The following is a 26,817-nucleotide window of genomic DNA, read 5'->3' as shown; positions in this document are numbered from 1 at the left end:
ACCATGGTGCTTGCCTACGGAGCTGTGAGGGGAACGGCACCTCCGTACCTTCAGGCTCTGATCAGGCCCTACACCCAAACAAGGGCACTGCGTTCATCCACCTCTGGCCTGCTCGCCCCCCTACCTCTGAGGAAGCACAGTTCCCGCTCAGCCCAGTCAAAACTGTTCGCTGCTCTGGCACCCCAATGGTGGAACAAGCTCCCACACGACGCCAGGACAGCGGAGTCAATCACCACCTTCCGGAGACACCTGAAACCCCACCTCTTTAAGGAATACCTGGGATAGGATAAAGTAATCCTTCTACCCCCCTTAAAAGATTTAGATGCACTATTGTAAAGTGGTTGTTCCACTGGATATCATAAGGTGAATGCACCAATTTGTAAGTCGCTCTGGATAAGAGCGTCTGCTAAATGACTTAAATGTAAATGTAAATGGAACAACTGTCATCATATCCTCCTCGTGGTTCCCTGGGCAGCTCCAGGCCTTGGTTGGCTTTGTCCCAACGAGCCCAGGGCATCAGCATAGCTACACAGGGTACAAGTTGCACCGTCACTGTGGAGCTGTAGGTGAGCGACTAACCACTAGGCATTGGATACCATAGAATTAGGACCTAGAATAGTCATTTAATAGGATCTCTATGTTGGATACTCTAATAGTGGTTGCTGGCCATGGCTGAGACAGGCTGGGTCTTGTTGCAGTAGCCATGCTGTAATGATTTAATGCATGGTCAGCAAAGGCTGCCATTTCTCCTTCCTCCTCTTCTCTTTGTCTCTCCATTCATAACTCTCTCTTCCTCCCTAGGCAAATATTAATGTCTAGTGATTCACTGTTGTTTTGAATCAGATTGCTAATGGGCGCACACACACACACAGAGAGAGTAGGTTCAGGAGAGTGCCACTCCATAATGTGGCATAATGGGCGTCTGTGGAGGACGGTTTTATAGTGACAGCCATCACACTCTCTCTGTCATGTCTACTGACTTTCCCCTACAGACATACATGAGGATGCTGAGAGTGCATTGACTGGATAAAAGCTATATTTTGGTTGGAAGATTTATATCGAGGCTCAAGCGATGCCACTGTGGGTTAAATAGATTGGGCATCAAAAACTATTTCCTGCATGGGCGACATTTTTGTGAATGGATAGCGAAGCGACTAATCGTGTTTACCGAAACTACCAGCTTTTGTGCTATCGCTGGGACTGGTTGCCTCTTCAGATCTCCCAGTTGGGTCTCTCCGTCTGATAATATCTATGTTGAATAATTCTAGGTTTTAGTCATTTGGATACCTTTTCAATGGGTAGTGAATTCATGTATCGTCTCTATTGAATGTCCACAATGGGCTGTAACTGTAAAAATGACCACCTCATTCAAAAGGTAGATTTACTGATCCTCGTTCCATTGCTTCATTTTCAAGTAATAAGCATGTTCATGCATGAACTTTAGTGGCCACGAGGCAAGTTGAACCGTTTTGAAGACACCGTGCATACCATCAAAGAGTAGGGCAGCAACATTTGATAGATACATGATTTGATTGTGTACTTAAGATGAAAATTAGACTTCCTGTGTCTTGACCAGCGTTGACCCGTTTTGAGGATAGTGAGTCGATCTTGCAACCTTTCGGTTACTAGTCCAACGCTCTAACCACTAGGCTACCTGCCGCCCCACTTGCGGGCAAGGCCCACCCACTGGGAAACCAAGCCCAGCCAATCTGAATAACTTTTTTTTTACCCACAAAATGGCTTTATTACAGACAGAAATACTCCTCCGATTCTTCAGCTGTCTGGGTGGCTGGTCTCAGACGATCCATCAGGTGACGAAGCCGTATGTGGAGGTCTTGGGCTGGAGTGGTTACATGTGGTCTGCGATTGTGAGGCCGGGTGAACGTACTTCCAAATTCTTTAAAATGGCACATTTTAAAGTGGCCTTTTTATTGTCCCCAGCACATGGTGCACCTGTGTAATTTTCATGCTGTTTAATCAGCTTCTTGATATGCCACACCTGTCAGGTGGATGGATTATCTTGGCAAAGGAGAAATTCTCACTGACAGGGACTTCCACAATATTTGAGAAGCTTTTTGTGCGTATTGAACATTTCAGGGATCTTTTATTTCAGGTCATGAAACCAACACTTTAAATGTTAGATTTTTGTTCAGTGAAATATATAGCTAATGCTAAGTGTCAAGCCAGAGGCAGGCAGCACTCACAGACCTCCATAAAAGTGAGTTATCAACTCAATTTAGATTCTATCCTTCCTCGCTCCCTCTTTTGTGCACGGTGGGCACAGTTTCATACCCATAGCATATTATCTGGAGATGTGGACATAGTTACATGTCTGGACAACAGATAGGGAGATGGTGGGGAGTTTCTCTTCATCTCTCACCCCCTAATGAGGGGGATCTTCTCCAAGGGGGTTTGCCGCCTCCTCTGCCTCCTTAGCTTCTCAGGGAGGATACGCTTCGACATGTAAAAGGAATTAAGCGAACGCAGAGAGGAGAGCGATGATTCGATGGTCCAAATAAGGGCATAGTGAGTGCCAGTCACAGCCCCCCCAGAGCGCTTCAGGAGCTGGAATGCTGCTTTTGCTCCTCGGCCTCTTTCAAGTGGTCAGAGGCTTGGCCCAGACAGCCAGGGAACGTTTCCACAACGTTGGAGAGACCTATTCCAGAGAAACTCAGGCACCGATGAGTCAGCACACAAAGAATGCTGACGCAAAGAATGCTGAGTGGTTTGAACTTGACTGAGGAAGAGAAAGTGAGAGAGTTGGTGCATAAGAGTTTGAGGCCGAACATAAGAGACAGAGAATGAGAGTCCGACACCTTTTGAGAGCGAGAGAGACAGGGAAAAAAAGATAGCCAGCTAAGTCTGTGTCGCAGCATGCTAGGACCTGTGTGAGGGAGCAGGCACGCGGAAGGGAGGGAGACGGAGAGAAGGATAGAGTTAGGAAAGTTACCAGCAGTAGGCCAAGGATTACCACAGGGGCCCTGGTCCTCCTCAATCTTTAGTCTGGGGCTTCAGTAGTCAGCCAGTCGCTCCATATGGTTAGCCTCTTACAAATACCTGTACTTCAAGGGTCTGAGGTATGCGGTCCATCTTCACAACTGTTTATTTGGACAGCATTAAATTACTTAGGCTGTACGCTTAAGAGGATGCTCTGTGTTTTTGTATTTGAGAGATTAACACTACTTGTTATTCAGTGAAGTTACCGTCTGTGTCCCACTGTGTGTCAGTGTCACTTGGGCCAGAGGTATCACTGAGTCTGTGATGTCACTGACAGCCCTGTACTTGACTGGAGGGTAAAGTCATTGAGGACAATACTGTCAGATGACACTGGTAACTTCAACTGTCAGTGTAATTTTTGAGCCAAAACTAATGCAATTGTTTTGATGTTTTTGTACATAAACTGGATAAGAGGTCACACGGTTGGTCACCTATGCCCCTGTCGTTTGTGTGTGTACTCACCCGGTGGTGCTAGATAGAGTCCCAGGTTGTGCGCTGTATCCTAGAGAGACAGGACCAGGTGAATTCTACTCTGCTTTTAAGAATGTGTGATATCGGTATCTGCATCATCATCATCATCCACCACATGGAACTGTGGTCTATATTTCTATCAAGGCTGAGAGGGGGAGTTAGCGTTGCTTTACTTTTCATTGTTTTAGCTCTCACTTCAAATGAGATGTTTTTGAAAGCGTTTTAAAGCGGGCTGAGAGGGAAGAGGACCTATGAGTGAAATAACATTTGTTCACATTTCCAATAGGCGTGAAGTCCTCCTGAGATCTGAATAAACTGAACTGTGATACCTCTTATTCATTCCCTTTAGTCATGTTCAATATGACTCATGATTTATGACTCAAACTCTTATCTTTGGAAAAATAAAAAGCTTTTGGAGTAGAGCACCGTTATTGATTTGTATATGACTGTATCTGTGACCAAATTAGAGCGCAATACCGATTTTTGTATTGATCTGTTGATGTGATGTGCTAGACTGGACAATTTGTCTGGCATGAATGACCACAAGGCGCAATGGCAGGACATGGCAAGCACTTAACATACTTTTGTATAGATAGTGTATGTGGACACCCCTTCAAATTAGTGGATTCAGCTATTTCAGCCACACCCGTTGCTGACAGGTGTATAAAATCAGGTACACAGCCATGCCATCTCCATAGGAAACATTGGCAGTAGAATGGCCTTACTGAAGAGCTCAGTGACTTTCAACATGGTACTGTCATAGGATGCCACTTTTCCAACAAGTCAGTTTGTCAATTTTTGCCCTGCTAGAGCTGCCCCGGTCAACTGTATGTGCTGTTATTGTGAAATGGAAATGTCTAGGAGCAACGACGGCTCAGCCGAGAAGTGGTAGTCCACACAAGCTCACAGAACAGGACCGCAGAGTGCTGAAACGCTTAGCGTGTAAAAACCATCTGTCCTCGGTTGCAACTAGAGGTCGACCGATTAATCGGAATGGACGATTAATTAGGGCCGATTTCAAGTTTACATAACAATTGGTAATCGGCATTTTTGGACATGATTGTGGCCGACTACATTGCACTCCACGAGGAGCCTGCATAACAGGCTGACCACCTGTTACGCGAGTGCAGCAAGAAGCCAAGGTAAGTTGCTAGCTAGCATTTGAACTTATCTTATAAAAAACAATCAATCTTAACATAATCACTAGTTAACTAGTAATATCATGGTTGATGATATTACTAGTTTATCTAGCTTGTCCTGCTTTGCATATAATCGATGCGGTGCCTGTTAATTTCTCATTGAATCACAGCCTACTTCGACAAACGGGTGCTGATTTAACAAGAGCATTCGCGAAAAAAGCACTGTCGTTGCACCAATGTGTACCTAACCATAAACATCAATGCCTTTCTTTAAAATCAATACACAAGTATATATTTTTACACCTGCATATTTAGTTAATATTGCCTGCTAACATGAATTTCTTTTAACGAGGGAAATTGTGTCACTTCTCTTGCGTTCCGTGCAAGCAGTCAGGGTATATGCAGCAGTTTGGGCCGCCTGGCTCGTTGCAAACAGTGTGAACACCATTTCTTCCTAACAAAGACCTTAATTAATTTGCCAGATTTGTACATAATTATGACATAACATTGAAGGTTGTACAATGTAACAGCAATATTTAGACTTGGGATGCCACCCGTTAGACAAAATACGGAACAGTTTCGTATTTCACTGAAAGAATAAACGTTTTGTTTTCGAAATGATCGTTTCCGGATTTGACCATATTAATGACCTAAGGCTCGTATTTCTGTGTGTTATAATTAAGTCTATGATTTGATAGAGCAGTCTGACTGAGCGGTGGTAGGCAGCAGCAGGCTCGTAAGCATTCATTCAAACAGCACTTTTGTGTGTTTGCCAGCAGCTCTTCGCTGTGCTTCAAGCATTGAGCTGTTTATGACTTCAAGTCTATCAACTCCTGAGATTAGGCTGGTGTAACCGATGTGAAATGGCTAGCTAGTTAGCGGGTTGCGCGCTAATAGCGTTTCAATCGGTGACGTCACTCGCTCTGAGACCTTGAAGTAGCTGTTCCCCTTGCTCTGCAAGGGCCACGGCTTTTGTGGAGCGATGGGTAACGATGCTTCGAGGGTGGCTGTTGTCGATGTGTTCCTGGTTCGAGGCGAGGAGCGGGACGGAAGCTATACTGTTACACTGGCAATACTAAAGTGCCTATAAGAACATCCAATTTTCAAAGGTATATGAAATACAAATGTTATAGAGAGAAATAGTCCTATAATAACTACAACCTAAAACTTCTTACCTGGGAATATTGAAGACTCATGTTAAAAGGAACCACCAGCTTTCATATGTTCTCATGTTCTGGGCAAGGAACTTAAACATTTTTTACATGGCACATATTGCACTTTTACTTTCTTCTCCAACACTTTGTTTTTGCATTATTTAAACCATATTGAACATGTTTCATTATTTATTTGAGGCTAAATTGCTTTTATTTATGTATTATATTAAGTTAAAATAAGTGTTCATTCAGTATTGTTGTAATTGTCATTATTACAAATAAAATAAAAACAAATTGGCCGATTTAATCGGCATCGGCTTTTTTGGTCCTCCAATAATCGCTATTGTCGTTGAAAAATCATAATCGGTCGATCTCTAGTTACAACAGTCAGTACTGAGTTCTGCCTCTGTAAGCAATGTCAGCACAGGAACAGCTTCCCCGTGGCTCAGTTGGTAGAGCATGGTGTTTGCAGCGCCAGCATGGTGTGTGCAACGCCAGGGTTGTGGGTTCGATTCCCACGGGGGGCCAGTACCAAAAAATAAATAAAAAAATGCATGAAATGGATGCATTCACTATTGTAAGTCGCTCTGGATAAGAGCGTTTGCTAAATGACTAAAATGTAAAAATGTAAAATGTTTCTTCGGGAGCTTCATAAAATGGGTTTGCATGGCTGAGCAGCCGCACACAAGCCTAAGATCACCATGCGCAATCAAATCAAATGTATTTATATAGCCCTTCGTACATCAGCTGATATCTCAAAGTGCTGTACAGAAACCCAGCCTAAAACCCCAAACAGCAAGCAATGCATGTGAAAGAAGCACTCCCTAGAAAAACTCCCTAGAAAGGCAAAAACCTAGGAAGAAACCTAGAGAGGAACCAGGCTATGAGGGGTGGCCAGTCCTCTTCTGGCTGTGCCAGGTGGATATTATAACAGAACATGGTCAAGATGTTAAAATGTTCATAAATGACCAGCATGGTCAAATAATAATAATCATAGTAGTTGTCGAGGGTGCAACAAGCACGTCCGGTGAACAGGTCAGGGTTCCATAGCCGCTGGCAGAACAGTTGAAACTGGAGCAGCAGCACGGCCAGGTGGACTGGGGACAGCAAGGAGTCATCATGCCAGGTAGTCCTGAGGCATGGTCCTAGGGCTCAGGTCCTCCGAGAGAAAGACAGAAAGAGAGAATTAGAGAGAGCATATTTAAATTCACACAGGACACCGGATAAGACAAGAGAAATACTCCAGATGTAACAGACTGACCCTAGCCCCCCCGACACATAAACTACTGCAGCATAAATACTGGAGGCTGATACAGGAGGGATCAGAAGACACTGTGGCCCCATCCGATGATACCCCCGGACAGGGCCAAACAGGCAGGATATAACCCCACCCGCAATGAATAACTATGCATAGTCACTTTACCCCGGTATGTACAAATTACCTCGACTAACCTGTACCTCCGCACATTGACTCAGTACTGGTACCCCCTATATATAGCCTCATTATTGTGTTTTTATTGTTTATTTAGTTTATTTAATATTTTCTTGACTCCATTGTTGGTAAGGGCTTGTAAGTAAGCATTTCACAGTAAGGTCTACACCAGTTTTTTTTATTTGGCGCATTTGACAAATAAAAGTGTCGGCTGGAGTGGTGTAAAGCTCGCTGTCAATGAACTGTGGAGCAGTGGACGCACTTTCTCTGGAGTGATGAATCACGCTTCACCATCTGGCAGACCAACGGATGAATCTGGATTTGGCGGATGCCAGGAGAACGCTACCTGCCTGAATGCAGAGTGCCAACTGTAAAGTTTGGTGGAGGAGGAATAATGGTCTAGGGCTGTGTTTCATTGTTCGGGCTAGGCCCCTTAGTTCAAGTGAAGGGAAATATTAGTGCTACAGCATATTTCCTGTTTCAGCATGACAATGCCCCCGTGCACAAAGCGAGGTCCATACAGAAATGGTTTGTTGAGATCAGTGTGGAAGAACTTGACTGGCCTGCACAGAGCCCTGACCTAAACTCCATCAAGCACCTTTGGGATGAATTGGACCGCCGATTGCGAGCCAGGCCTAATCGCCCAACATCAGTTCCCGACCTTACTAGTGCTCTTGTGGCTGAATGGAAGCAAGTCCCTGCAGCAATGTTCCAATATCTATTGGAAAGCCTTCTCAGAAGAGTGGAGGCTGTTATAGCAGCAAAGGGAGGACCAACTCCATATTAATGACCATGATTTTAGAATGAGATGTTCGAGTGTCCACAAACTTTTGGTCATGTAGTGTATGAGTGTCCAACATGTTCTGCCAGATGAACAGAGAAATAGAAAGCCAAAGTTGAACAAGTGGAGGGAAACTGTTTAGCGGAGGGCTTGAGCCCAAAAAACAGTAGACTGATTTTAACTGGTAGCCTAAGTATGAACGCAGAGATGAAGAAGAGGATTGAGGGATTAAGAGGGACGACGGGGGCCAGATGTGGAGACTAAGAGAGGGGGAGGAAGAAAATAAGGAGTGTGGAGAAGCATGGTGGGATGGCCTGGTAAACAGAGAGGGAGAGCCACTGGACCTGACTGTACTTGTCAGTACAAGCTCTGAGCAAAGCCTTATACAGACATTTCTTAGAGCGTGTGCCCCAGTCGTGCACTGCAGTTTCCTGTTTACCCCTCACTGACTGAGAAACTATAGGCTCCCATTCCGGCTCCAAATGTCAGTGTTGGCTGACTAGGAGTTTCTGTCTTTTTTATTTTAATTCTCAGCTAAACATGGTCTTTGAGTTTGGTTTATTGGTTCTCCTGTAGGCGTTGTCTGTCTATTCAGGCCATAAACTTATCTTAATGTTATTATCATAATGTTATCAGTTAGGTTGCTAGGAGCCTATAATTTGTCATCTTGACACACAGGATATTTTCATAACCTTTGCATGCAATAGCACTTGGTTATGATCTTAACATGTGCAGTAGCCACAGCTAATGTTTCAAGGGTTTGTGAAAATTCCTCAGATTAAGACTGAAAATGACCATTGCCTGGTTGAGTTATTTTAATGTTCAGCCAGTGACCTATTGGCTCTCACAGGTTAAATGAACTAGTCAGCTAGTTAACACTTAGCTTAACTACTAGTCTAGACTCTTAGCTAACCTTCAAGGACTGCATTATGTGTTGTTTGGACACTGTCACAGGAATAAGTTGTTTTTGGCATTTCTTTTTCATGGTTCATTCAGAAGCTAACGTGTGAAAAACGTGTAGCATCCTGCCAACCTCTCGGACTCTGTCGACGTATGCACACACATGTAGTCTCAATATCTGTAGATGTATCAATAATTCACTCCTCACTCTGTCCTCCTGAGCCTATGCTTTCTCTCATATTAAAAATGCATCCGTTTCCCAGTCCTTTTCTCTGTACCTTCCCAGTTAGCAGCAGCCCTCACCGCTCTATACCTGGGTGGGTCACGTTCACTGAAAACAAATGTGAGAAAACATTTTGAAATATAATATTGGCATACTCGCTAGATAAGTTCAGCTGGCACCTCTGTTTCTGTGCTTACTGACCACAATCCACGTCTCTCTTTCCTCACACCGTTATGTCCCCAGCCAGGGACATCTTTATTTTATTTTTCCATCTATTAACTTCTTTCTTCACCTACCTTACCTAACAAACATTTGGGTCAGCAGTGAGCACATGAGTGTGTAAACTTGAAAGGGTGTGCGTTTGTGTGTGAGTTCACTAGTCAGCCTGAGTCAACCCTTATTAGGCATTGCTGGGAGCAAGAGGTGGGCTGTGGCTACAGAGCTATGTCACAGGAAGTGGGAGATTGTATCACGGGATGGAGGGAGAGGAGAGGAGGAGTGGGAAAAGAGATTGATAAAGAAAATGAGTCTGCTCTTCCTGGTTCTCTCTCGACTAGACTAGCCTTTGGCAAAAAGAACCTTGGCTACACATGTACTGCAATGTGAACTTATCATGTGTGGACCGATACCTCCGGAGGTAGTGCAGGGCAGTGTAAACACAATTGTCTCCTTGAGCCAACACTCATACAGGACAAATTGTTATAACATAATAATGTTTTTGAAACAGCTGAAATGTCTAGACGTTTCACTTATTTGTCTTGAGTTTTTACCTGAAATTGTCGCAATTGCTTTTACCTCAGTGACTTCCATGATATTGATCAAATGAAGCCTGGTTTGTTCTAAGGTAACTTTTTTAATACGGTAGCTAGTGTCAGCCTAAGAGCTCCAGATAGCTGTTGTTCAGCTAAACGTCAGCATTCAGCTACTGGCAGCACATTTTACGTAAGCATTCAGAAATTATACTGAACAAAAATATAAATGAATCCATTTCAAAGATTTTACTGAGTTACACTTCATATAAGGAAAGTGGTCAATTGAAATAAGTTCATTAGGCCCTAATCTATTGATGTTGTTAGCTTTAGACTGTTCTCTCTGCTTCCGCACGGCAAGCGGTACCGGAGCATCAAGTCTGACACCAACAGGCTCCTGAACAGCTTCTATCCCCAAGCCATAAGACTGCTAAATAGCTAATAAAATGACTACATAGACTATCTGCATTGACTCCTATTTTATTTTTGTACTGTCTCTATGCACATTCTACACACTCACTCACCATGACCAACACACACCGCTCCTCAGACTCATCTCTCGTAGTTGGAATAGGGACTCTGTCACTCTGTCATTCACTCACTCAGCCTTGTCTGAAGGTCAGGGACTTCTCCTTTATGTGTGACAAGGGGAGTGTGTGAGCCTTGATATGAGCCAGAGTATCGTGGTGGCCCTCACTATCTGTTTGTCATTGTCACCATGTCTGGCTCTAGTCAGTAACACTTGTCTGTTAGTGCCACTGCACATAAGCCTACTTGCATAACACTGTAGTTCTCTCCTATAGATTGGTTTGTATTTCTAGTATTCTCTAAAATGTGTTTACTTTCTCTTATAGACCAGGGGCTGCGAAATGCCAAGGTTTCTATTAGCTGGTACATTTCCCTAAGAACAGGTTGCATTTCCAGTGTTATGTTGCTGTCTGAATAGTTTTTCTGTCCCGGGAGCCCACATGGCAGTCGGCTATGGGGGTGGTGTAGTGCAGGTGGAAGGTTTCAGAGCTGGAACACAACAGAGTTTTCTGTCTTTGTCCACCTCTGTTGTTCCCAGGGGCGAAAATCTGATATCAACTTTGGAGGGGACAATTACATGAAATTTTCTCAAGAGCAATTCCTGAGGGGGACACCAAAAGTAGTGCTGTAACACACAGCCTACGTTGTAATATGGTAAATGTATATTGAGGAACCAAAGAAATAAGGTGTTTGCCGTACTCCTAACTACCGGTACCCAAAACTACACAACTAATCACAACAGCAATACCATTGCCTTTAACAAATCTTAGTTCAGTCACCAGTGTAAGTTGAGAGTGGGGGTATCCATGGCATTTTCCAATTATGTTCCTATTTTACAAGTCAAAAAAATGGAGAACCTTTCATAATGTTGCCAAACAAAGACTCAACAAACTTACCTGAGACTCCCTGTCTCTGCCAGTCTGTCCCTGCCTATCTGTCCCCAGCTCTGCTGTCTGTGTGCCATCTGTTGCCTGCTCTGCCTAATGAGATCATTGTGAAACATTTTCATTAGCATTTCACTTCTTTCTTATGAACATTTTATCAACTAGTCTTTGAGATATTAGGCTACTAGGGTTCTTACTTTGCGTTTTGGTGTACTGAAAAATACTCTGATGTCCGTCTTTTTTCTGCCATTTTTCTACCTGGCTGGCTACACACACACACACACACACACAGTGTGTAGGTTATTTACAGTAGGAGATGGGCTTCTATCATATCTTCTATCATTCTATATGGGCTTCGATCTAAAAGGTAGCTAGCAAATGTGAAACGGATTGCAGTGACAAGAGTTGACAGCTGTATGAGTTCACCATTTACACAACATATGCTGCAACCTTTTGTAATTTTAACCGTTTGTTTCATATTGGCTGGCTTCCAACAATAGCTGAATTTGCAAAGCTAGCGAGCACAAATTCCGTTTCAGTGGTGTTTGCTATAATCTTTGCTACCCGGGTTAAATAAAGGTGAAATAAAATAAATAAATAAAAGTTCCTTTGCGACAATTTAGCTTTTGCAACGAGACCATTAAATATATTTAAGACAATGGTAGAAGAGAGTGTAGTTCTGTTCAGTTTGGACTTCAGTTTATCGCTAACCTTATCACAGGGACTTTGAAGCACTAACTTACATTGCTGATCTTGGAATAAATTGACGATAGCAAAGATTCCATCTTTGACGACGCCACATAAATGGAATAGGTACTAGCTAGCTTAATAGTTAATATTTGCGCGCTAGCTCTGTAAATTCAGCTAGTGTGTGTGTGAACCCTGCCAACATAAAACAAAACATTGCTATGGCGCGATTGACTGGATTAACCTCATGTCAGTCACGTGCATTGAGTGCCTTTCAGACAGTAGATACGAACCCTCTGTTACCTTGCCAACTAAGGAACTGGCAGTGGATCAAACCATTGTGAGGCAAAGGGTGGGGGGTCGCAATCTTTTGAAACTTAAAAAAGCGCTATTAAGTGTCTATAATCAGCACAATTGCTTTCATTGCGTATTATTCATATTATTTAAATTACAGAGTTATGTTTACAGTGATATATTGGGGGGGACAAATCATATTTTTCCCAGGATGGGGGGGTCGTGTACCCCCCGTCCCCCCTGGGATTTCCGCCCCTGGTTGTTCCCAAACTATCTTATTTTGGATCAAACCTACACTACCGTTCTAATTATATATATTTTTTAATTCTACTTGCACACAGAAATGAGTAACATGGACGGCCACATATTAGCTTATGTTGATTGGACTAAATCGTTTTTAGTATATTTTGTTGTCACTCTATTAGACTAAGCAGAGGTGATTTGATGATGTTGAAATAGTGCTGGAATAGTGGAGGCAGCTCCTGTTTTCTTTGCTACTTGCGGTAACTCTCTGTCATTCTAAATCAATAGTTGTTTAGTAGTCGTAAACATTAAGTTGATTGACCATGCGGTATGTCATGTAACTGTTTGTTACATGCAATATGTTTTGTGGACTTCACCGGACAGATGTTGCCCTCCGGTTTTGTGATGAAACAAAGGTGTGTTTGAATTTATTACGCCACTGCCTTCCTATTGTCTGGGCCTTTAGGCCTATATATATATATATTACGCTGTCAAGGTTATAAAGCAAACAACACAAATATCACAACACATACACTACCGTTCAAACGTTTGGGGTCACTTAGAAATGTCCTTGTTTTTTAAAGAAAAGCACGTTTTTTGTCCATTTAAAATAACATCAAATTGATCAGAAATACAGCATAGACTGTTAATGTTGTAAATGACTATTGTAGCTGGTAACGGCTGATTTTTAAGGGAATATCTACATAGGCGTACAGAGGCCCATTATCAGAAACCATCACTCCTGTGTTCCAATGGCATGTTGTGTTAGCTAATCCAAGTTTATCTAGTCTAAAGAAGGCCAGTTTGATTGCTTCTTTAATCAGTACAACAGTTTTCAGCTGTGCTAACAGAATTGCAAAAGGGTTTTCTAATGACCAATTAGCCTTTTAAAATGATAAACTTGCATTAGCTAACACAACATGCCATTGGAACACAGGAGTGATGATGGCTGATAATGGGCCTCTGTACGCCTATGTAGATATTCCATTAAAAAATCTGCCGTTTCCAGCTACAATAATCATTTACAACATTAACAATGTCTACACTGTATTTCTGATCAATGTTAGGTTATTTTAATGGACAAAAAATGTGCTTTTCATTCAAAAACAAGGACATTTCTAAGTGACCCCAAACTTTTGAACGGTAGTGTACCTCCTTAAATTAGCCATTTAATGTGTCGTTACATGAAAAGAGTGCCTTTTGCATCCCTTTTGATATTTTAAGTATAAATTGTGGACCAATATTGAATTTTATAACCCTGTTATATTAAAAAAAGTGCATTTTTAATATAGACCACATGGAGAATGCAAAAAATATTTAAATATGAATAAAGACTTGCTAAAGTGCCAAAATTCTTCATTTTGACATGTCCCTCTGTGCATTCTCTGTGACATCTAGGAAGATTTTAACCCACTTAACCCCAACGTTTTCAGCATTGTAAAGCCCTAGTTATTTTGTTGTTTTGACGAAGATTATTATTTATTTCAGCTACTCTTTTTGGCCATTTTTCTAGTGTTTTGTGGTGGCGAAATAAGCGGGTTGAGTACCATAGGGTAAAAGGGCTAAAAAAAATTAGCAATTTATACATTTTTGTGAAGCTTGCATTCAATTGCCACTCCCTGTTACACACAAGTTTCCATTCCCCCTGTCACAAGAAGATTCATGGCTGATTTGTCAACCCTGTACTTTATTTAGCACTTAATAGGCACTTACTACCTTTTTTTTTATCATGTTAAAAGTAGGTGAAATCTAAAGTAATTTTTTTTGACCAAGTTACACTTCTGAAAAGGCTCTGACTTGGTGGAATGATGACCCTTCTGCATTCCTGCTCTCTCTTTTTCTCCCTCTCTGTGTCTCTATTTTATTCATTTTTATTTTACTAGGCAAGTCAGTTAAGAACAAATTCTTATTTTCAATGACGGCCTAGGAACAGTGGGTTAACTGCCTTGTTCAGGGGCAGAACGACAGATTTTTTTTTTTTTTTTACCTTGTCAGCTCGGGGATTCGATCTTGCAACCTTTCGGTTACTAGTACAGCGCTCTAACCACTAGGCTACCTGCCGCCCCGTATCTCTCTGGTCTGTCTCTCCTACTCCATCTCTTCCCTCACGGTGTCTCTCTCTTTCATACATGCACTAACATCTGGTAAATGCATTGGTGCATATTCTCACAATATACATGTCAAGGGAGGACCTAAACTTAGACTATACACTCACAGGCGTATAAATGGCCTGTTGATTGTGCTGAAGAGACACCATTCAATATGGTGTATTACCTGTTGTTTCCTCCCTTCATTAAGAGTGTATTGAGTTGGCTTGCATCAGTGCTCGGGAGTCCATTGACAGCCATAGTGTGACAGTGGCTGGGTGAGTTTGAACAGAGCAACTGGACGCTGGCCTGTATGGACTGGCTCAACTCTCAAGCATGTCTTGTTTATGGCAGCATGTGACCTAGCTCATTTTTCTGATTCTTTCTCTCCCTCTCTTCTCCCCTCCCTCTCTTCCTACCCTGCTGTCCTCCACCATATTTTCCCTGGTTCCCTCCTTCTCCATTATTAGCCCCCCTTTCTCTCTCTAGCTCTCTATCTATTCAACTCGAAGCTTTTTTTGCATAATAAATCATTACACTGTCTCTCCCTTAGTGAGTCCAGTATCTGCCAGGCTCGGGCCACGGTGATGATCTATGATGATGGGAATAAGATGTGGCTCCCGGCAGGAACAGGGCCTCAGACTTTCAGCAGGGTCCAGATCTACCACAACCCCTCCACTAACGCCTTCAGAGTGGTGGGACGCAAGATGCAGACAGATCAACAGGTAGAGTGCGTGTGTGTCTATATTTACAGTATCTATGACAATGTCTGTGTAGTCTGTGTGAATGATTGTTTCACAGATTGTGTGTGTTTGGTCTTGTGTGAGGTTGTACATCATCAACAGCTTCACACCTCTAGTACCAACAAGCCTAGCCAGCTGGAGAGCTGTGAATCAGCCCTTTATCCACCTATGGCCATGCGCAGGCAGGCTAACACCCACTAACCACCTTTGTGACGCAAGCACAAACACCCTACCCCAGGTTCTATGTGCTGGTTCAAAGAGCTGTGTTCTGCCTCCTGTAGTTCCTCCGTCAGGGCCAACAGGCTAGTACAGGCCTGGGTGAGACCTATCAATACTTACAACTCCTGTACTGTCACTGCTTTAACAATAGAACAAGACAAACAGCACTATATATACTGAACAAATGTATAAACACAACATATAAAGTCTTAGTCCCATGTTTCATGAGCTGAAATAAAAGATCCCAGACATTTTCCACATGCACAAAAAGCTTTTTTCTCTCCAATTTTGGGCACAAATATTTTTACATCCCTGCTAGTGAGCATGTTTCCTTTGCCAAGATAATCCATCCACCTGACAGGAGTGGTAAATCAAGAAGCTGATTAAACAGCATGATCATTACACCTTGTGCTCGGGGCAATAAAAGGCCATTCTAAAATGTGCAGTTTTGTCACACAACATAATGCCACAGATGTCTCGAGTTTTGAGGGAGTGTGCAATTGGCATGCTGACTGCAGGAATGTCCACCAGAGCTGTTGCAAGATCATTTTGTTCATTTCTCTACCATAAGCCGCCCCGTTGTTTTAGAGAATTTGGCAGTACATCCAACCGGCCTCATAACCGCAGACCACGTGTAACCACAACAGCCTATGACCTCCACGTCCGAACTTCTTCACTTGTGGGATCGTCTGAGACCAGTCACCCGGACAGCTGATGAAACTGAGTATTTCTGTCTGTAATAAAGCCCTTTTGTGGGGGGAAAACGAATTCTAATTGGCAGCATGCCCTCCAAGACCCACCCATGACTGCACCCCTGCCCTGTGATGTGAAATACATAGATCAGGGTCTAATGAATTTATTTAAATTGACTGATTTCCTTATGAACTGTAACTCAGTGAAATTGTTGCATGCTGCATTTATATTTTTGTTCAGTAGAGATACAGTATCTCACCATCCCATCCCTCTCTCTCTTCCCCCTCTCCTGCTCTCTCTCCGTACCATTCTTTCTTTAAACATCCAGTCGCCTGAGTGTTTCCCATAGACATATCTTAAAGTGGATTATGTTTCCTGAGAGGTATTTGGCCAGCTCAACCATTTCCTGTGACAATATGAGTATCTCTGTCCCCTCCCTCTGTGTCTGCTTCTATCTCTCCCTGACTCTTTTGGCGCAGGGAGTTTAGGCGCTCGCTCGCTCCTCCGCTCTGTGGAATTCAGGGGTTTTAAAACAAATAGAGAAACGATGCATCAGCACATTCAAACTGAGTCACTCAAACCCAGAGCACCATGGCCTGTATTGAATCACCAGGCTGGTGCCACCTGCTGGACTGATATAGACCTAGAGTGCATTTCTCTTGTCCAAACTGGCTTCCTCTCCTTGATCTGAAAGCACAGGCTAAGTGAAATATGGAAAAAGCTTTCAATTAGGAAGATGGAAGAGAGGATACCATGCCACATTAGACTGAGATGCACCCTAAACACTAACACTTAGGGTTGGGCGATATATCATGATTACTGGTATGGATCCACATACCGGTATGGATTTTTTTTATCACTGAGTGTTTGTATTAAGGTCTAATATTGCCATTACACATGTAGTTCCTTCCATACAACCTGAGTAAGGACCGTTCACTTCTCTAAAATCTGCAGCTTGTCCATTTCAACTATACAGAGCATCACCTTGTTTCTTGATAAAGAAGTGGGATATGACGTGGATGTCGATTTAAGGCAGCCCCCCGCACCCCTGTGATTCAGAGGGGTTGGGTTAAATGCAGAAGACACATTTCAGTTGAATGCATTCAATTGTACAACTGACTAGGTGTCCCCCTTTCCCTTATCCATGATATGCCAATGTTGGGAGTGTCATGACTCGTGTCTTGACTCCGACCCCCTTCTCTCTAAGGTGGTGATTAACTGTCCGATTGTGAAGGGCCTGAAGTACAATGAGGCCACGCCCAACTTCCACCAGTGGCGGGACGCGCGGCAGGTGTGGGGGCTCAACTTCGGCAGTAAGGAGGATGCTGCCCTCTTCGCCAGTGGAATGGCCCATGCACTGGAGGTGCTCAACTCCCTGGCAGACGCAGGTACTATTAGAATGGATTTTACATGTAGCCTCAACATGCATGACAACATGCTTTACAATACCTAAAGGCACAGCACAGTCTGAGAAAGAATTGAGAGAGATGCATGTGTGGAAACATGAGCATGACTTGCATCTCACAGCTTTTTTAAGTCATACTAAGAAAATCTCTTTATCTGCAGGTTACGCTACCCTCCCCCGCCCAGTGTCAAATGGACCCTCCCCAGAGGAGCTGGAACAGCAGCGGAGGTACCAAGTGTGGGATATCCGGGGGGGGGGGGGAGTACAGTACACTCACCTTTACTTCCACATTGAGTTGTAATTAAGGGTCAGTACAGGTATCAAGACAAGACAGTTTCATATGACCAGTCCCACTGACACGGTTTTACATAACCACACTGACTCAGAGGGTTTGTTAGCATTAGCCTTACGCCGCTTAGCCCTCAGCCAGCCTCTTGAGATCGGAGGTTGAAAAGCTAAGGAAGGTCAACTCCTCTTTGACATCGAAATCCATCCTTTCCTACCTCTTCCTGTGGACCCCACACTCACCAAGGATACGTCCAGCTTTACCCCTAATCTCATTTAGTCTAATGGGCAATATGACACACTCTGGAGACTCTGGGATAGGCTGGCAAGGTTGTCCATCAAATGGTGGTAGTAATGGTCACAAATATGATTGTCACGATGGCGCTGACAGAGAAGGGCGACATCTTACGAGTTCCAAGTCATTTGCTATATAGTGACTTTTATTGTGTTTCTTTACTTTTCTTCTACAGAAAGTTCATAGTATTATCACATATGACCGCCAAGCACTTCTGGAAACCAGATTGATAGTTACTAACCTCGATTTTGACTTCAACTCCAACTCAGCTGTTCCACTGTTCATACCGGACCCTATTACCGTTGTTCCATGGGCTACCAAAAATCTGCAGGCCTAGACGCGAGACGAAGTGGAGACGAGGTGGAGTTGATTCTATTAGCAAATGTTCAGTCACTTGAGAATAAGAAAAAGACTTGAAAAGCTGCAATATTATGTCTTACTGAAACGCTATGCACGTAGTACTCGGTGGATTCTCCATGCAGCGGCAGGATCGGCCGGTGGCTTTGGGGAAGTCGAAAGGAAATAGAGTTTTTTTTCATAAATAACAACTGCTTCAAGTGTGCTGCTTCAAGTGTGAAGAAAATCTCTAGCAATTTTTTTAAACTTTATTATTATTTATTTGTTTATTTTACCCCTTTTTCTCCCCAATTGGGAGTTACATATCCAATTGGTAGTTACAGTCTTATCCCATCGCTGCAACTCCCGTATGGACTCAGGCGAGGCGAAGGACGAGAGCCGTGCGTCCTCCGAAACACGACCCCGCCAAGCCGCACTGCTTCTAGACACAATGCTCACTTAACCCGGAGGCCAGCCGCACTAATGTGTCGGGGGAAACACCGTACACCTGGCGACCGTGTCAGCGTGCATTGCGCCCGGCCTGCCACAAGAGTCGCTAGAGATTTTGTTCACCTGATAGAGAGAGACACATTTATTTATTTATTTATATATATATAGAGAGAGGCCACTCTTCAAAATGTGCAATTTTGCCACACAACTCAATGCCACAGATGTTTCAAGTTTTGAGTGAGTGTGCAATTGGCATGCTAACTGTAGGAATGTCCACCCGAGCTGTTGCCAGATAATTTAATATTAATTTATCTACCATAAGCTGCCTCCCAACATTGTTTTAGAGAATTTGGCAGTACGTCCAATATATGAACAGTAACTCAGTAAAATCTTTTAAATTGATGCATGCTGTGTTTTTATATTTTTGGTCAGTATAGAATACCTCATGGTAAATTGCAGGCCCTTTTATCTAAGAGTTTTCATCTGTAATTATCATGGCAGTCTACATCCCTCCACAAGCCAACACCCCTCTGGCACTCAATGAACTGTATGGGGCTTTAACACGGGGGACATAAAACCGTCCTACCTGACTTCTACCAACATGGCTGCTGCTCCAGTAGGAGTGCTAATACTCTAGACTACTTTTATTCTACCCACATAAGTGTTTACAAGGCCCTCCCCCGTCCTCCCTTCGGCAAATCTTAGCATGACTCCATTCTCCTGCTTCCTGTTTACAAACAAACTCAAACAGGAAGTACCAGTGATGCACTCAATACGGAAGTAGTCGGATGAAGCAGACGCGAGGATACAAGACTGTTTTGCTAGTACAGACTAGGATGTGTTCCGGGATTCATTCGATAGCATTGACGAGTTTATCACAACAGTCACGGGCTTCATCAATAAGTGCATGGGTGATGTCATCCCCACAGTGACTATAAGAACATATCCATACCGTAAACGATGGATTACAGGCAATATCTGCGCTGGGCTAGAGCTGCTGCTTACAAGGAACGGGACACGGACATAGACGCATACAAGAAAGGACAAAAGGACAATATAGAAGGAAGGTGGAATACTATTACACCGGATCCAACGCTCGTCGTATGTGGCAGGGCTTGCAGACAGTAACAGATTACAAAAGAAAACCCAGCCATGAGATGCCCAGCGATGCAGAACTCTCAAACGAGCTAAATGCCTTTTTATGCTCACTTCGACGAATATAACACTGTGTCTTGCGTGAAAGCCCTTGTTTTCCGGATGACTGTGTGATTTCGCTCTCCGTGGCCGATGTGAGCAAAAACGTTTAAACAGGTTAACAAAGATAAGGCCGCCGGGCCAGTTGTAGTACCAGGGCGCATGCTCAAAGCATGCGCAGACCAACTGGAAGGTGACTAGAGACATTTTCAGTCTCTCCTTGTCCCTGTCTGTAATCTCTACATGTTTCAAGTTGATCACCATTGACTCTGTTCCCAAGAGGTCTGAGGTAACCTGCCTAAATGACTATCGCCCTGTAGCACTCACATCTGTAATTATGAAGTGCTTTGAAGGGCTGGTTATGACACACATCAACATCATCATTCCAGACACCCTAGACCCACTCTCAGTCACATACTGCCACAACGGCTCCACAGAAGACGCAATCTCAATTGCACTTCACACTGCCCTCTCCCATCTGGACAAGAGGGGAAATAACTATGTGAATGCTTGTTCATAGGGGCGGCAGGTACCCTAGTGGTTAGAGCGTTGGACCAGTAACCGAAAGGTTGCTAGATCGAATCCCTGAGCTGACAAGGTCAAAATCTGTCGTTCTGCCCCTGAGCAAGGCAGTTAACCCACTGTTCCTAGGCCGTCATTGTAAATACGAATTTGTTCTTAACTGACTTGCCTAGTTAAATAAAGTTCTCTGGGGTGAAGAATGACAACAGACTAATCTGGGTTTGGCGGATGCCAGGAGAATGTTACCTGCCCCAATGCATATAGTGCCAACTGTAAAGTTTGGTGGAGGATGAATAATGGTCTGGGGCTGTTTTTCATGGTTCAGGCTAGGTCCCTTAGTTCCAGTGAAGGGAAATCTTAATGCTACAGCATTCTAGACAATTCCATGTTTCCAACAGTTTGGGGAAGGTCCTTTCCTGTTTCAGCATAATTCCCCATGCACAAAGCGAGGCCCATACAGAAATGGTTTGTCAAGATCGGTGTGGAAGAACTTGACTGGCCTGCACAGAGCCCTGACAACCCCATCGAACACCTTTGGCTTGAATTGGAATGGCGACTGCGAGCCAGGCCTAATCGCCCAACCTCACTAATGCTCTTGTGGCTGAATGGAAGCAAGTCCCCGCAGCAATGTTCGAACATCTAGTGGAAAGCCTTTCCAGAAGAGTGGAGGCTGTTTTATATATACTTTTGGTCATGTAGTGTATCTACCTCAAATACCTTGTACCTCTGCACATTGATCTGGTACTGTTACTCCCTGTATATATCTCCATTCTTGTGTGTTTTATTTTAAACTCTGTATCATTGGGATGCGCTTGTAAGTAATTATCACGGTACAGTCTACACCAGCCCTCAGTCAACCAACAGTGTTTTAAAGTGTGTGTGGCGACAGCAGCTCCTGTGGGTGACAGATGTGTTGGGGTAGGGGACCTGGAGCGACCCGGATTAGGGCTTCTTGGCCAGATGTGGACTTTAATTTCAGTGCTGGGCTAATCAGAAGCTGTGAAATGCCCCTTCACAGACCCAGCATGGCCGCATAGTCGGCACAATTTATTCACGAATTTGCTCTTAAGTCTTACACTGCTCCAGAGCCATCTGTCACAATTAGACAGTGCCCACTGTGATTGTTCGAAAATGGTTGTTGCTTTAATGAAAGGATTGCTGGTACAGTTCACTTGGTTCTGTTCACTTGCCATGTTATTATTGTCGAAAGATGAAAAACAAAATGTAATTTCTCTGCTATGCCACCTCTGGCTAGATACCTTATTTCCATGGAGGATGTGGTGCCTTCCCATTCATCCCTTCACCATATACAACATTGCTATATTATTTGTGCCTTTCTAAATCTGTTTGGGTGTATGTTTGTTTGTCTCTGTGTTAATCCCCATGAGTTTTGTCCCTGTAGGCTGGAGCAGCAAGAGCGAGAGCGGCAGGAGTGGGAGAGACTAGAGAGAGAGAGACAACAAGCTGCAGCAGGTCAGAGGCACCATCTTGTGTCAAACAGCCACACTGACAGCAATACAGTTCGCCTTTTTCAACACTGTGACAGTCACTTACTTTTTTTATTTTTTAGTGCCCACTCCTCCAGTCCCACCGTTGGCCCCCCCAGCACCTCCGGGCCCTCCTCCACCCCCAGGACCTCCTCCGTCTGGGCCCCCTCCTCCCCCTGGACCTCCTCCCCCAGGACCCCCGGCCACAGGATCAGGACCCCCGCCCGCCCCACCGCTGCCCTCCCCAGGAGGAGATGGGGGCCTAGGGGGAGGTGCAGGGGGCCTGGCGACAGCCTTAGCCGCGGCCAAGCTCCGCAGAGTGGCCAAGGTGAGAGACAGAAAGGAGAAATAGTGGCCTCAGGATAAGAATTAGCGTAACAGTTGTTTTGTATCTGTTGTATCGATCGCCACATTTTCTGCAATCACCAATTATTTCTGATTTGGACTTCAATGCAAATCATTTTGAATGCCGAGCCTCTGTTTTGCAGTGCTAGCTAGAGCTAAAGGTGGTGTTGTATCGATACACTAACCGCTCCTGTGTCTTCTACTGCTCTCTGTAGGATGATAGTGGTAGTGTTACTGCTGCTGCAGCACCGGCTGCCAAGCCTGATCAAAGCCGCACCAGTGGCTCCATCGGTGGTGGTGGTGGTGGTGGAGGAGGAGGGCTGATGGGTGAGATGGCATCCATCCTGGCACGGAGGTAGGTGGTACTGAAGAGAGCACTGCTATAAATGAACAGATTCATACGCCCCAGTCAAGGGCGCTGTGTATGCCCCTCTATGGCTTTGATCTGGCTTAGTGAATCTTTAAGTGTTGTACCACACTCTTACTCTCCTTTTGTTTGTCTTGTTCAGGAAAAAAATGGCAGATGGTGGGGCTAAGCCACCTGCTAAGACAGCAGATAATGTAAGTATATGTTAATTTATTGGCCAACTATGTCGTGAGTACATAATTGAGCAATTTCCATCTAGTCAAAAAACAAACACTCAAGTTTGTCTGGTCTCTGTTTTCTTTCTCTCTACAGGATGACTCAGAGTCTCAAGGCCAAAGTGGTGAGAACTGTGCGTGTGTCAGTCTGTTTTGTTTGTACCTAGGAAGATAAATATGCTTAATATTAGACTTTTATACAATTTTGATGTAAAATATCCCTCTCTCCTTTTTAGACACTCTTGGAAGAAGACCATGGGAGAAATCAGCCACTATTCCCAGGTAAGTTTTCAGCTTCCTATGCTCTCTCTCTCTCTCTCTCTCTCTCTCTCTCTCTCTGTGTGTCTGTGGTAAGAGCAGCCTGTGTGGACATATGTCAGTCTCAGAATTCAAAGAGGGGTGTGTGTGTTGATGAATTGGTTGCTTCCCATTGTAAGAGCAGAGTGTGTGTCTCACAAACAGGAATAACTCCATCTCCAAGAGCATGGACTCCACCTCTCCCTTGCCCCAGGGTCCCAGGTACAAAGTCCCTCTCCTGACAAGACAACAGGACTGATGCTTTCCTGTTCTCCCTAGCATACTGTCCCATCTCCCTTCTCTCTGCCAGGTCAACAGGGGCACAGCTTCAGATCGTGGTGCTGGGCTATTGTACTGTTGACAGCACCACCTAGTGGACTTCAAAAAGCTATGACTACTGTGACAGTCTTTCTCATCTGCATCATTCCATTCTGATATGTGAATTGATATCTCTTGATGTAGTATAGAATGGAATTTTGTGTGTTTTGCCTGGCATTTCTGGACATTTGGTTGTGTGGTCAACAGTCAAATGTCATTGAAACTTTTGAAAGCTAGCCTTGGGTTGTCTGTGGTGTATGTGTGGTGCTTCCGGAGCCCTCTTTGGGGGTGCTATGGTGATGGGTTGGATTGGCAGCATGTGTTGTCAGTGATGGGGCTATGTTCAATCTTAATCAGTCTCTCCCTTTCTCTCTGCCTCCCCTACCCACTCGCTTTCTTTCCACCCCATCTCCACACCTTATCCAGGGTGAAGCATGCAGGTGGTAGTAATGATGCTGGAGGTGGTGAAGAAACAGATATGGAGAGGATTAAACAGGTAAATATTATTTTCTGAAGCACCTCTAATGCCAAGATTAGTATAGATATATCATCATATGCAATACTAAGACTGCAAATTATAGAATGTTTTGGTTGCTTCCTGTAGGAGATTCTTGACGAGATGCGGAAGGAGTTGCAAAAAGTCAAGGAGGAGATAATCGGAGGTGAGACTATGCAGATATTTGTTTTGGGCCACAACTATTTTTCACACAGAAACCGATCCAATGACATTTGTATAAAAGTCCAAATTAAGTGGGGGGGGAAAGAACAAAGGCAGGTGTTGAATTGATTGTTTCTTGTCTCTCTCCTGTTCCACAGCCTTTATTGAGGAGCTACAGAAGAGGGGTTCCACATAGTTCTGCTAGAGGAACAGGGGGATGGGATGGATGGAGGTTATGGCCCTGTGTGGACCTCTCCCCTATCACCCCCTCCAGTGTAGCCCAGGGATTTTTTTTCTCTCCTTCACACATTCACACACACCTACATACTTGCACACGACATGTACACGTTAACCCAGGGAACCGATTCACAAATACAGGACTAGATCACCTGCTACCACCCCATCTGTGATGACACAACCTCTCCTCACTCATCCCTTCTTGTATCCAACTCTTCCTTCATTTCATGAGAACCACTGTAGAGCACATAATCACGGCTGCTGTTGCTCTTACTCCTTGTCATGTACAGTTGTATCTCTCCCCCCATGTATCTGCCCCGTAGAAATCCTGCTCCTATTCACTCTCTTTGTCAGACAGACCAGTGTTTTTTACTGGAGTCTTCAGTATTCAGGGAAGATCATATCATTCATTCTTGTTACTGTAATGGCAGAGTGGTTGGTTGGCTTTTGTAAGAATCCTCTTTAACCTGGCACAGCTTCGACCTCAAACACGGCCTTCAAATAATAACATTTTAAATGGGCCAAGACGACATAGGCCTATCTTGAGAATGTGTGGTGACAGGAGGAAACTACCAGATTGTACAGGGACCCCATGGTGGAGGGCTTTCATCCACAGCACACACTGCTCCCTTCAGGCCTGGTGCACAAGAGCTTATAATGCACCACTGCCATGAAGCAAGGGCTACTGCTCCCAAGTGTACTGCTCTGTCAATGGCCAAAAAAAGAGACCCTACACAAACTTCAGTTCTACAGACTTTGAGGAGAAGTCAGAGGAGACATGCAAAGGGAATGTGATGGATGACCTCCAGGAGTGCCGTGAGAGAGGAGAGTACTGTGGTTCTGTGCTATGGAGGGAATCCTAGTTCTTTCTGCATTGCACTTGGCCTGGAGAAAGTGTGTATTTTGTGTGCCACTCAGAATTGACGAAACACTCATCTTTACCTTCTGCTCAAAATGAGACACTAATAATTTGCCAGTGCAGTGATCCTAAACTTTACTGTTTCTTTTGTTTGAAATTTTAAGTATGTTTTCTAACTACATTGAAATATAAAAATTCGGCCATGACTAAGTCAATTAATTGGCCATGACCAACTGCCTTGGAGAATATATATATATATATATATATAGAATTTTTTTTTGGGGGGGGGGTGCTAGCAAAATTGAAATGCTGTTTCTATTTTAATTGAGGTGAATGGGACATTTTTGGATTGTTTTCTTTTTAAGAGATGTAATTGGGTTACTGTTTTTGTTTTTCTAATAGAGTATAGGCTTTTTACACTGAAATATAAATAAAACAGCGTAGAGACACTGGATTAGAGATGCCTTTTTATAGTCAAATACAGCCGCTTCTTGTAATGCATCAGCTTCTTGAGTCTCCTTTTTTTGGTCTTTCCATTGCTCTTTTTAAGCCTTTAATATTTGTCAGGATATTCTGGCTGTCAAGGCATTGAATGGGATTATTTAGTACAAAAAATAGCTCAAATGCATTTATGAACATTTTGAATAGTTAAGAATGTAGGTATTAATTTTGATACTGTATTTCAATATGACTCAACAGGATAGTGTTTGGGGGATTAGGAACGTTTTTCTGGTTGATGTTCCTTCTCAAGTGCGGGATAAAACGGTTTTTGTTATTAAAGTGGGATGCTTGGGACAACCCAACTAAAACGTTGGGGTCAGGGTTAGATCTATGGTTAGGGTAGGATCCCACTTTGCATTTACTGGGATCAAATGGTAGGCTATCCACAACATTATACAATAATTCAGAAAGGACCTGCATGGGACAGTACTACAGGACACTATGGACAGTAGCATGCATGACGGGTGCTGTTCTATGTTTCAAATGTATTTAATGACAAATCAGTCATTCTAGAGCTGAGACCCTGTGACACACGATATTGAAACATATGAACATATTCATGCAGAGGGGGCATTCAAAATGATTAATCCGCGATCAATCCGGAACTGATGTAAAAGGGCGAATGACGTGACAAAAATTGTAACTCATTGTAAAATAAGAGTCAATAAGTGTTTGGCCAATTATACACATTAAAGTGTGTTTTAGACCGTTCCATGTCGAAAGCAAAGATGGAACGATCATGTTGGGATGTCCTTCCCGAGATATCCCCAGCTGCTTCCGGATTGAGAACATTCTGACTAAGATGGTGGCAAATGAAGATGT

At 43.7% G+C, this 26,817-nt stretch overlaps 1 protein-coding gene across 1 annotated transcript in view; it reads left to right on the top strand.

Moving 5' to 3' along the window:
- vasp (vasodilator-stimulated phosphoprotein) overlaps positions 1-25,994 on the top strand; it is a 33,750-nt gene extending 7,756 nt beyond the window's left edge. Inside the window, 2 exon segments of the mRNA NM_001140907.2 lie at positions 15,123-15,276; positions 24,771-25,994. Of these exon segments, the coding sequence (NP_001134379.1) occupies positions 15,123-15,276; positions 24,771-24,782 (166 nt within the window). The 3' untranslated portion in view covers positions 24,783-25,994.
- Positions 25,995-26,817: the final 823 nt, after the last annotated feature.

This window comes from Salmo salar, chromosome ssa09, assembly GCF_905237065.1.
Source record: "Salmo salar chromosome ssa09, Ssal_v3.1, whole genome shotgun sequence".
In the NCBI taxonomy this organism is placed as follows: Eukaryota; Metazoa; Chordata; class Actinopteri; order Salmoniformes; family Salmonidae; genus Salmo; species Salmo salar.
Note: the sequence above shows the minus strand (reverse complement) of the source record. Positions and strands in the feature narration are given on the sequence as shown.